Consider the following 12841-nt stretch of genomic DNA (forward strand, 5'->3'; position numbering starts at 1 on the left):
AGTAATATTGTTTCATCCTCTCTGAAACTGTGTCAAAGTGTGTTATTTCCAGAGCATCACTAGCAAACGCCGTGTGACTTTGTTTTTCTCATGATCTCCTTTCAGGCGTTGGTTCTCCATCCAGAACAATCAGCTAGTTTACCAGAAGAAATTTAAGGTATGTCAAGTGACTCCCCGCACACACCACAATTAAATATGCATGTGTTTGACTTCCAGCACAAATACCCCACACATGTATTTTTAATAGTATGCTGTGGCCCCATTGTCGAGCTCTAGTAGCCAGTTTAAATCATGTAGTGTCAGCTAAACGGCAGCTATATGTGAACATGTGTTAAAATATTTGATGAAATACAGAGTCTACATACAGTATATTGTTCAAGGCAAGATGATCACATTTGTCAGTTTTAACTGTAAAACACATTTCTCAGTTCCAATCGTATGTCTTTACCTGAACATACGTTACACAGAAAACATTTTCTCAGCATCATTTCAGGTGTTTAGCATTGTGCGTGTGTGGGTTTGTGTTTAATCAAAGCTGCTGTACTGTCCCCTCAGGACAACCCTACTGTGGTGGTGGAAGACCTGAGGCTTTGTACAGTGAAACACTGTGAGGACATAGAGCGCCGCTTCTGTTTCGAAGTGGTATCACCCACCAAGTAAGTTTGACTCACTGAGGCATCCCTCCCTATCAGCACTGGAATATGCTACTAACGGTGGGGAGGTGGAGTATCAGTCTACCCACCTCTAACCACACAAACATGCAGCATGCAGCGGTTGTGTGATGCTTGGGTGTTTCTACAGGAGCTGTATGATGCAGGCAGACTCAGAGAAGCTGCGACAGGCCTGGATCAAAGCCGTCCAGAACAGCATCGCCACTGCCTTCAGAGACAAGGGAGATGAGGGCGAGGTAAAAACCAAACACACTGACACTTAAAGAATAATTTAAGAGGTTGATATTAAAGCTCTACTGATTGAAATTTCTTTAGCCAATTCTCATTTCCATTTTTTTTTTATAATCCACAGAAAAATTCTTTATGGAAAATCAATCTTATTTCCTACAATGTTGACATGTTAGCTTGTGTGAGTCTGCGATCAGCTCAGAATGATCTATATTTGTAAAGACCGGCTGATCATTAATCACAGACAGTTGATCGTTGCACCTTTAGTTGATATAAGCATTACATAACTAAATAATAGGCATGTGTTCAACCTGTGTGTATATATACATAACACCAGTTTCCTATTCTCTTGTTGTCTTCAGATTTTTTGTTGAATTTTATCTTATTCCATCTCAATAAGTCTTTAAAATCTCTCTGGGTGTCTGTGCCTTCCCTTTTTCTCTTTTGTCAGAAACTGGACAGGAAGTCTTCCACGTCGACAGGGAGCCTGGACTCTGGTGGAGAGCCAAAGGAGAGATCACTGAAAGGAGAGAGTGCCCTGCAGAAGGTCCTGGCCATCCCAGGCAACACTTGCTGCTGTGACTGTGGCCAGCCAGACCCTCGCTGGGCTAGCATCAATCTGGGCATTACCCTCTGCATACAGTGCTCTGGTATACACAGGTAAAGTACGACAGAGTGTAATATCATTGTAATAATTCTCTCAGTAATAAATAAATATGTAGATATTATACTGGTCAAATTTCAATAAAGATAAGTGTTCAGGTCAGTCCAAATGCTATCCATATAAAGGTATAATCTTCCTCACTATGAACTAGGAGTTGACATACCATAGTGTGTTTGGACATATTAGTCCAGGAGAACTACATTCTGTTTTTACTGGGTTAACATTTTAATACAAGGCCTTGATTTTGTAGTTCTAAGTTTCCACCTTGTGGCCAAAACCTGAACTTCACCCACATGTGTTGGAAATAAAATGATGTATAGGCTTTTCAACATTTGGCCTTTATAGCCCTTTTTAATTGCTTCTTTCATCTGCAGGAGCCTCGGAGTACATTTCTCCAAGGTTCGGTCTTTGACTTTAGATTCATGGGAGCCAGAGCTTTTAAAGGTGAGTAAGATCAAACAAATGAATGTGAAGGCCAAACTGAAAGTCTCCAAAATGACCTTTTATTCAAACATAAACTTATTTTTGTCCTTATCTGTATGCTTGATTATCACTTTAGAGGCTATAACATGTACTTTTAAAGGCCTGATTGAATATTCACATGTGTTTAAAGTACTAATTTTGTTTCACAGTTAATGTGTGAACTGGGTAACGGAGTGATCAACCAGATCTATGAGGCTCGTCGGGAGGAGCTGGGAGCCAGAAAACCACAGCCAGGAGATCCCAGGTACACAACTGGTGGAAAGCTTTTTGGTATTTCAGACCAGGTGATCGTGGCATTAACTGTTTTTTCTGTATCTTAAAAATAACTGAATAGGTTTAACATTTTGGGGGGAAAAGTTATTAAAATGGAGGATTGATCTTCTTTTTAGATAAAAGAAGTTAACTTATTGGGCTTATTGGGATAAATTACACATCCTGCTGATTGTGTATACCACTTTGAGTCTGGTTTGAGCAGATAAACTAGTAAATCATAATCTGACTATCAACATGCATTCACTAACAAAAACAAATGCTTCTCCTCTCTAACAGACATGAGGTAGAGGCCTACATCAAAGCCAAATACGTGGAACGGCGTTTTGTCCGCCGGCCATCAGACGAGGAGCTTCGCAACAAAGTGGTTTCTCTGAGCAAGCAGGAAAAGAGACTGAGCAGCAGCTCTGAGCATCTGCCCCCTAGACCGCCACCGCCCACGCCAAAGCTCAGACCTGGTTCAAACGCCTCCGGACAATCAGGTTAGCAAGAAAAATAACAAACACAACACACCTTATATCTTGTTCTATATGTGACCTTCCCCTCTGCTCTGAATTTATTCACATTTAATCCATCTAAATCCTGACCCCGGTTATGTACGGCCTTCCTCTTATTCAATCAAACTCAACGTATCTAATTACTGAACAAGGTGAAACAGGGTTTAAGAGTTTGTTTTTTCCCCTTTAGTATCACCTCAAACAGAACTTTTAGTGCATCTTCAGAAACTTTACGACACCTCTATCAAGAGAGCAAAACCAGTGTCATTTGTGATGCTTTGTGCACCGCAGTTTAGTGTCCTCTCATCGGCATATTGTATGTTCTCTGGAAACAGCATATGTCTAAGCCCTCTCTGCCTCCAATGCTTCTTGTAGTCTGTCTCTTCCAGTGTCCACTGAGCTTGTAGTCTAACTATCTCTGCTTTCGCCCCGCTCTCCTCTCTTTCTATCCTCCCCTGGCTGTTCTGTGCGTCTATACTAATCTCTGCTCCCTAACCCCACCACCACCCTGCAACCTGATTAATACCCTCCACCTTCCTATCTCCAAACTCCCATCACTCATAACGTAGCTGTTGCCAGCGGCTCGGAGGCCCGCCGTGACTCTCTCTTCTGTCCTGACGAGCTTGACTCGCTCTTCTCCTACTTTGACAACTCCTCCAAGCTCAGGAGCAGTAAGTACTAAATGCTCAGTGTTTAGCTCGCTTCTCCTTCACCTCCTTCCATTTCTGTTCGCTGCTTTTGGGCTGTGGACTAACAACCTTCCATCCATTCTTCTGTTCCCTCCTCATCCAGTCCGTCTTTATTCCAACATCCAATCATATAAAAAGCATTTGCAAAGGATACCGTATGGTGTTTTCTCTGGGCCTGAGGGGGGTGTTTATCTAACACATGTTTTTTTTCTGTCTGGTATCGGCCACTTTTTTTTCCTTTTTCTTTATCAAGGGACCTGAATCAAGAGGCGATGGTCTCTCATTCAGTTGTTTCCTTTGACTTTAGCCGGGGGTGTGTGTACATATACTGTTGAAAATATTAGGATCACCTGCTGTTTCTGTTGATCACACAAGATGAAAATTTGCGGCTGTCAAAAGCCAGTAGAAACATTTTTGTAAACCACTTCTGAGGGTCTACTCAAAGTTTCTGTGTCAAGATCTGCCAAAATACTTTCTCTTTGCACCACGGAAAACAATCAGCAGTAAAGGTGTTCCTTTTATTTTATATACATAGCAGGATCCATCCATGCCTTCTTCCACTAGTAGTGATTCAGACTCTTTTTTCGTTTTACAGTAAAAAGTGCAGACAGCGGCATCCAGAACAGTGCTGATGGGAGCAGGGAGATGCTGGCCAACACCCCGTCCAATAACAGCCTGGCAGATGCAGGTAAGTCACATACACAACACTCCTCTGCCATTACATACTCGTTTAAATCTAAAGCAGTGCCATATTTCTCAAAATAAAAGCACAACATTTTGCACAAGCATAAGGCTTAAAGAAAAGAGTAAAAAAAATAAGGGACAAGTAATCGCTTTTTGCCCTTGTTATGCATTCTTTACCACTGAAAGACATACACATGAACTATGCCTTCTTTATGCTTTTGCTAAGATCAAGATAGAAAGATGCAGCTACTCCAAAAATAACTTTCTAACAATCTAAGTAGAGGAAGAGTTCATCAGATCTTTAAGTAATAAATGTAGATCTCCAAAAGCATGTGGGAGGAATATAATTATTTTCCAAGCCTGGAAGTTTTGGAGCTTCATTAAAATGATGTTGCACTACCAAACACAGATACGTAGTGTTTGTTATTTTACTTAAGATTGCATCTATTGCTATGTAAAAATGTATGAAAGAAATGTGGCTTGGGGTTTATAACTCCCATACTACCTGACTCCAATTACTTCCATATTTCAGAAGCTGCTGAGTCTGCACCCATCTTGCATATTTCAGAAGCTGCTGAGGCTCCACCCATGCCCATGCCTGCCACACTGCCTCCTCCTTCCCCTTGTAAGGAGGTGGTTTTCTACGAGCCTAAAGAGTACAGCCCAGGTCTGCAGCTCTACTGGGCCTCATGTGCACGCAGCCTGCCCGACATGGCAGAGGCTCTGGCCCATGGAGCCGAGGTCAACTGGGTCAACACCGAAGATGACAAGAGGACACCGCTAATCATGGCGGTGCAGGGGGTGAGTGTTTCTACAGATACTTCAGTATTTCAGAGTGTAACCCTTGATAGATCTTGTCCATCATAGAAAATATGACGGTCAAAAATCGATCAATGACTGTATTTTTTTTATATACAGGTATGCATTATTAAAAAAATCAACATTCAGTCAAGTTAGAATAACATTCCAACAATTAATTGCAGAAAGAAATGACCATAAAGAGAATAATTAGACTTTTAGCTTCAAGGAAGTTTGAATTATCTAAGTCTAAAGTTACATTTTTTGATGTGTAACTTTGATGTTTAATTTCAGGGATCGCTGGTCACCTGTGAGTTTTTGCTCCAAAACGCAGCTAGTGTGAACCAGCAGGATGCTCAGGGCCGAGGACCCCTTCACCACGCCACCATGCTGGGACACACGGGGTGTGTCTTCAAGTTTTTAGAATCATTACAGTGCCAAAATGTTATCAAGATTTGAAACAGCATTTTAAGTGTGATGCAACCCAGATTTACAGTAATCTCTGAAAAATGACAACCTTTTCTCCTCCTTTCAGGCAAGTGTGTTTATTTTTAAAAAGAGGAGCCAATCAAAATGCTGCAGACATTGACGAGAAAACACCCCTGATGATAGCGGTGGATGCGGCTAACGCAGACATTGTCACACTGTGAGTGTTATTCTTACATCTGTGTGTATAACATAAAGAATAGTTTGAGCCTTCATACTGTTTACCTCAGCCAAATATCACAACCTGTATCTGTATGAACCTGCAAGGGTTAAATAAACTCTGAGAGGATCAAACAAGAACCAGGTAGACAGAGGAGAGGAGATAAGAAAGCTGAATACTGAGGTCACAGTTTGTCAGCGTTAACTAAAAGAGTAACAACTTTTCCACAAGGCGCCACCTCTTAATCAGTTAACACGTCTTTATTTAATCCCACATTGGATCTTTGGACGTTACTAAGTATTTCCAGTATTATTTATTAGAGCTAAGCATTATCCTAAAGGGCATTAAACCTGTTGTGGATATAAGAGTGATGTTTGATAACTGAATTGATGTCTTTAACTCAGACTAATGTTTTACTTTCTGTTTCTGTTTCCCGTGCAGGTTGCGACTGGCCAAGATGAACGAGGAGATGCGAGAGGCGGAGGGGCCCTACAGTCAGTCAGGTCAATATAACACCAACAGCCCCACTGAGATGCAGTACAGAAAGTGCATGCAGGAGTTTATTAGCCTGCAGCTGGATGAAACTTAAACACTGTGTGATGTCATCATTATAACACAGGAGCTACAACCTGTAAAAACTAGGTTCAGAACAGGAAACGTAATACCAGGTCTCAGAGCTGGGGTCGGCTGACTACTAAACTGCAATTAACAGGACGATTCAGTATCAGTGGTATTGTTTTTGATTAAGATACCTCCATGTTTGGCTAACTTTGATTGACTTGGTTAAATGAGCTGAGCTTGTCGCTGTCAGTTGTGCTCCTGTTTCCTGCTGTACTGTGAGAGAAACCGCCATCTTAACCTCCAGCTCCTGCCAGGTGCTACACCACCCCGCACCCCCATGTGGTATCAGTGTGACCAGGTTAAAGCCATCGCCTGTGGACATTACTGAAGAGTTTTTTTCCAAAGTGGAACATCAGCATTTTAAATAAAAGAAGATACTTTTACTCGTGTAAATATAAAGAGAGCACAAAAAGAAACAGTGTCACTTTGTACCAGATAATCTGTCATTCTCCCTTTAAAATAAGACTATACTTCAGCTGATTCCCTTTGTTTAAGAGGTGGTCAGTGATGAGATGTTTTTAATCAGTATTGTGTCTCTGTTATTACTCTCAGTATTTCAGCAAAAAAATATTAGCTACCCAGTAACTGCCACCAGTATCCAGTGACACTCGGACCTCAAAGTTGCAGAAGTTTCCTCTGTCTGGCAATAATATTGACATTTGAATGACTTTTTTATTTTAAATCTTGTATCGGTGTGGAGAGGTACAGCGTGTGTCTACAGATGTTTTATTTTAAAATTGACCTGTGTGATTTCTTTTATGCACATTCCTTCTAATGGTTATGCAACTACTGTACCTTTTGTCTGCGATCTGTGGTTCTTATTTTCAGTCTTAACAGTAATCGCAGCCTGTTTACTTCCTTCAACTGTTTGGATGTTCAAACATAATGCATCTTGATGTTGTTACATGCCTGATCAGAAAACATCTATTTTAATGCAGTTCTCTTTTCTAAAGATAAATGAAGGAGCCATATACTGACTATACTCAATGTAAATGTTGTAAATGACGTGCATCGTATAGATTGCTTTATAGTCTGACAGAATTAGCTGAGATAGGAGTGACTGGGTGCACAGGAGTGAGAGCCGCGAGGGGCTCTTTGTTCACATCCTTGCTTTTTTTGTTCTGATTGTGTGATAGTGACTTCATGTAATGACAAAACTGTGTCTTAGATATTAGTCGTTTCAATGTGCATCGTCTGTAATCATGGGGAATCCTGAATTGTAAGATGGTGGAGGCATGTTGGTGCAATCCCGTTGATTGTATTGAATGTTTGTGGGGTTCCACTCAACTGTTAACCATCTGAGGATGATACATCATCAAGCAACAAGTGCAATAGTATAAACAAATGTAACCATGTATACATCTTTATCACATAGCTGTCCTAGCTGATATTGAATTTGATTATATGTGAGCTTTACAAAACATTAGAGTAGACTGTGAGAGTGATGAAGGAGTGTACAGATAGTGAATAATGAATTATAGAAACAAACCCCAAGTTTCATCTCTCCGCTCCACTCCATGCAGCCTCACATCCTCCGAGGGCACCGAAGCACTTTGATTAAAAGCGTATTTCTTCATCACTTTCACCTTTATAAAGCAGCACATCCCGCTGCTGGCAGGGCAATAAGAGATGGTTTGAATGTCTGTCTAGTGTGGGGATGCATTTAATAGTTAGGGCAGAGATACGTGATTGTGCTGTGATTGTGTTGACACGTGCATTTTTACAGTAGATGATGCGGAGGGCTTTCTCAGATTGTAGGAAAAAGGGATTTGTGTATTTCTGTGTGTCCACCACATGAGGAGGGGGCTAGGCTCAGAAATGTCATCCACTTGATGTTGAAGAATTGAGTATCTTATATTGAGGGCTAGACATGCTGCTTTTTAAGTAGCCAGACTGTTTTTAGGCCTGAAGACTTGTTTTTTTTTTTTTTTTAAGTACGTCAGGAATGTTTGGACCTGAATGACAAAGAATGACACTTAACTGTCCTAAATGTCTCTATGAAGGGAAGTTTTCTCTTATATCTGTATAAGAATTGTTTCTTTAGCGTGTGCAATGGTTGATGATAGAGAAAAGTACAAGAACTGTTGTTGTCGCCTTAGAGGTGTACAACAGAACCCCTGATCATGAGAGGAAAAGAAGGATGTTTAAAGGAGGAGAGTGGAGTCTGAAGTGTCTCTGATTGATCCAAATGTAGTGAGTTTTATTGTGAAAGGATTTGTTAGTTGTCTGCGTACTTGACAGCCTCTTCATCAGCTTGTCCAATCAGTTGATGAATGAATGGACCGTCAAAGAGATTTTCAAGAGTAATGTGTGAGGAAAACTGACCTCATCAATCCTCCCTCCATCTTTTTCCTTTGAAGTCTGCAGTTTTATTCGAGTGTCTGCAGTTTTATTCGAGCGCTGCTTCTTAGCCTGAGGGTTTCTCTGTGATTTTTGTTAGAATTTAAACGTTGATTTTTGAAATATTTAGAGAATTTTGTATTTTGTTCGTCTTTTTTTTGTTGATATTTTTCATGAATATGTCGTTTGTAATCTATACTTTTTTTTTTTCCATCTATATTCTAAAGTTTGGTTCCCAAACATTAAGAAGTCGATTGTGACCGACCTCTCCGGTGTGAGAGGAAGCCGTCCTCTCTTTCACAACGCGCTCTTCTTCTTCTCTCCTTGTAAAGTCACTCTCTTGTTCTTTGTTTTTGCTTTTCTTCTGTCACTCTCCTCCCCAGAGTTTGTGCCTTTCTTCTGTTCTCTTCTGTTTCTTTGGGGGTGCTGAGGCCAACACAACTGTATTTTTGTACATAAACTCCTGCACTTTAAACACAATACAGTTGTTATCAAAAAATGTACCTTTGTGGGCTTGTCTTTCATTTCTGAGTCGATCTCCGGTTGCTTATGAAAAACTCTTTGGCTGTTTTTGCTTTTACTGTTAATGCTCTTTGTTTTCTGCCTCTGCATTGATCTGTTTCATATTTCAAGCCTCGCTGACACTCTGACAGGTATGGCCGACTTTTTCTTTTTCATTCTTGTGCTGATGAATCTGCCGCTGTGCATGGGCACTTCTCTCTATTGGTATTTTGACCTTGCTGTACACTTGCATAATTACACATGGATTATCTGTTTGTATCACAGTGTAGTCTAAATAATCTGAGTCATGTAATTGGATGTATGTGCTGTATCTTTATCTGGTAGTAGGGAGTATCTCCTTAAGGATCCTAGAAACACTTTAACTTTTACTCTGCCACTGTGCAACAAAGAGCATCCAATCCAATGTTTAGTCACAGCTTATTTAAAAAAAGAACCCACTCATGTTACGATCCTGGACCTGAGATAAATGTTTTTTTTTTCTGATTCATTGTAGTTGAAGTCTGTTAAATCAAGCTGCCTGTTTTCTGATCTAGTGGTTCTTATTTTCAATGATATGAACCATCATGACAGAAGTTGTGAGCTGTTTCCCCCCCTTCAGATGGTTCAGCTTAAATGGATTTATTTCTAAATGCCTGAAAAGGTTAAACGTGATTGATGATTCTGAGGAATAAATTGAAATAAAGGGGAAAAAATATGTGATATGCAAATATTGGGAAGCGTGGCTCTGACTGTCTGACGTCTTATTCATGCCTGTGTTGTTAACGTCTTGTGTCCGTGTTTCTCTTACAGGAGATGAAACATACCAGGACATTTTCCAGGATTTCACTCACATGGCTTCAAACGACCCGGATAAGCTTAACCGCTACCAGCAGTACGATCCACAAAAACCCTGACACGACAACAACTGCACCGTCCACTAGCACTCAGAGACTATGTCTACTCAACCAGATGGAGGCAAAACGTCATCTGGAAAAATGTCCTCCCCTTTCCCTCCACATCAGCGATGATCAGAGCTGGTTAGTGCTACCACAGCTGGACTCAAGTCATCAACGCATTTCATATGGAAAAAGCTCCCTTTGTTCAAATTGTATGAATTGACCTTTTAGCTGTGATAAATCACCCTGTTGATGGCATTTCTGTCAAGTTTAGGGGAACAGCAAACCTCATTTTTCAAACAAAGGCTGTGTTTCCCTGTAGGATCTATCCGTGAATGGTACAGTGTTAGAGCCTTTAAAAGGTGCAAAGCCATGAAAAGAAATTAATTGACCTGAGTCTGAATGTAGAGTCGCCTTCAAGGCTGTCTCTTACTTTGATTAACTTCAATCTTTTGTCACACTTCCTGATGGAAGAAGTTTTAAAGATGTGTTTTTATAAATGTAAAAACATAATTGTACTGCATCAGATCTGTACAAATGTATAGTGGACTGTTAAATCCTACATTTTAATTCTTAAATACTTCATCTTTTCAGCAGAATTCTCTCTCTCAACATATTTCAACATATGCAAATGTGACCGGGTTCTTTTATTTGTTGCTTTAGCACTCTCTTCAGTGTATACTTAGTAGTCCGCTTTTACTTCATTGCACGGACCCCTTTGTCCTAAATCACCACTGATGTTTACCAGTTTGATGGTAAGTTTTTGACTTGTTAAACAATGTACAGTAATTATAGAAGTGAATATGTTATCTATGCTTCTGTCATGTTAAATAGATAGCATTTTAGGATTCTTAAAGGTTAGTTATTTTTGAACAAGGTTCTCTGAATGATTTACATCGTCCATTTTGTCACCACAGCAACATCTGTGAGGCCAATTAGCTGTTTAAACATTGTTATTATGTGGACTTGGGTTTAGTTATGATGAATGATTATTAATTTGTACCTTCAGTCTCGTGCTGGTATAAGATGAAATCGAGCTTCACATTGCTGTGGGCACTTGAAGTGTTCATGTGGCCGTTTGATTCCCTGTTGATTTTAGAGAGACCCTGAACAACACAATGACACTTTACTTTCAGGCAATGTGTTTCTGTGGTTGAGTTTGTAGGGAATATAGGATCTTCCCTGAAAATCTGCTCAGTTAAAGTTAAACCAACGTGATGTTTGTTTTAGTATCGGAAACGTACTGTAGTTACAAGTGTGGATTCAAACCCAGGCAACTCTCATTTGGCAGCTTCTTTGTCAACAAAGATGAAAATCAGTCTTATCTTTTTTTTTTTCAATAGAAACTGTGTGGATAAAACATCAACACCGTATGCACTGGGAACACTTGTTATGCAGCAGAGAACCAAAAAAAGAATGATTTGAAAGTGAACACTTTCTCTTTTTCTGTGCAATTTAACTTTCTTAGGAAATTATTTTAGACAAATTCAGTGTTTCACATTTTCTACATCAGTTTACGAAATGTCTGTAAAGTGAATTACATTGAAGCAGATTTCTTTAAACGTGAGCTGTCGAGAAACATCACATCTCATAAAGCTTTAACTAAGTTAATGCACCACCTTATAATTCATGAACTGTTCAACGCCACACATGAACTCTGCACATTTCATGATAGTACATCAAACTAAAGAAAGCAGTTTGAGACTTTAAACACATGAAGCCTTCACCTCTCTGTGACATTATATCATAAGGTGTGATATGCAGTAGAGAGGAAACGTTTGGTCTTTGCAACATGGGATACAATTCTTGTACATTTTGTACAGATGCTTAAAACTGTCCAGAGCAAGTGAAGTATAAAGTTAGTGGTACTTGAATCATTTATAAGCTTTTGTACATGCTGTTCTTTGTATCCTTCAGTGATTTTATCTCATTTTATATTGTCCATCTTTACACCAATATACATGTCCTGTATATTCTACCTGTAATATGTTAACATAAACTTCAATACATATGGACTGATGATTGACCTCCGAGTGTGGAACGTTTTTTTATTTTGTCTTTTAAAGTTGAATTTTATTTTCTTGGTCAAAATGTCTTTCAGTTTATTCTACCTTCAGATAAATAATGACTTCATTATTTTATACAAGAATTCTCACTGTCTACAATATTTGGGATCTTAATTTAAAGATTCTTAATTCCTGATCGATACTTTTTTTTCCCCCCATTGTTACAACTTGTTAGGCTTTTTACTGGTGAGTGAGGTTATGCAGGTATCTGCAGTGTGATCCGTCCATCCAGCAGAGGGCGCTGCTCTCTCATTTATATTTGAAGAACAACAATTGGGACCTGTTCAGTTTAAAAACGCTGCTGGGACACTGAAAGATGTGGAAGCGACTAGTGATCAGAATTCATATGATAAAGCTAATTTGAAAATGAAAATGCATGAACAGAAATGCTTTTTAATTTTCAGAATATGGGTGTAATATTTGACTCAAAATTAAAATGATGACTAATTTGTCTCATTTACATTTTAGTTTTCAACTTCAAAAATGCACATTCTTTGACTAAATTAAAATGAAGAAATTACCTTTGCTTTTTTCTCATTTTCAAAAATGCCCTGCTAAATTTGTATCTTAATTCAAATGAAAATGCAAATTTAAAAAAAATGCATTAACAGAAATGCGTTTTAATTTTCAGAATAAAGGTGCATTATGTAACAGCTTAATGTAAGTGTGACTTTCATCTGTGTTTTATACCTAACTATCACTTGAGATGGAACTTTAGTTTTCAGCTATAAAAAGGATTCATTCATGTCTCACTTCAATGTAAGTCTTGAATTTACTTCCACTTGAA

At 39.2% G+C, this 12841-nt stretch overlaps 1 protein-coding gene across 7 annotated transcripts in view; it reads left to right on the top strand.

The window, feature by feature from the left end:
- LOC109987951 (arf-GAP with coiled-coil, ANK repeat and PH domain-containing protein 2) overlaps nt 1-12014 on the top strand; it is a 46958-nt gene extending 34944 nt beyond the window's left edge. For 3 of the 7 annotated variants that reach the window (XM_065955805.1, XM_020639237.3, XM_020639238.3), the window contains 14 exons: nt 106-157; nt 556-656; nt 802-907; nt 1351-1559; nt 1938-2007; nt 2196-2290; nt 2596-2798; nt 3383-3484; nt 4098-4190; nt 4719-4987; nt 5279-5388; nt 5520-5630; nt 6072-6133; nt 9903-12014. In XM_065955805.1, the coding sequence (XP_065811877.1) occupies nt 106-157; nt 556-656; nt 802-907; nt 1351-1559; nt 1938-2007; nt 2196-2290; nt 2596-2798; nt 3383-3484; nt 4098-4190; nt 4719-4987; nt 5279-5388; nt 5520-5630; nt 6072-6133; nt 9903-10006 (1687 nt within the window). In that variant the 3' untranslated portion in view covers nt 10007-12014. The remainder of the gene's footprint in view (nt 1-105; nt 158-555; nt 657-801; nt 908-1350; nt 1560-1937; nt 2008-2195; nt 2291-2595; nt 2799-3382; nt 3485-4097; nt 4191-4718; nt 4988-5278; nt 5389-5519; nt 5631-6071; nt 6134-9902) is intronic. The other 4 variants (XM_065955807.1, XM_029278339.2, XM_065955808.1 and 1 more) reach the window with 3 other exon arrangements.
- The last annotated feature ends 827 nt before the right edge of the window (nt 12015-12841 follow it).

The sequence above is a fragment of the Labrus bergylta genome, chromosome 6, assembly GCF_963930695.1.
Source record: "Labrus bergylta chromosome 6, fLabBer1.1, whole genome shotgun sequence".
In the NCBI taxonomy this organism is placed as follows: Eukaryota; Metazoa; Chordata; class Actinopteri; order Labriformes; family Labridae; genus Labrus; species Labrus bergylta.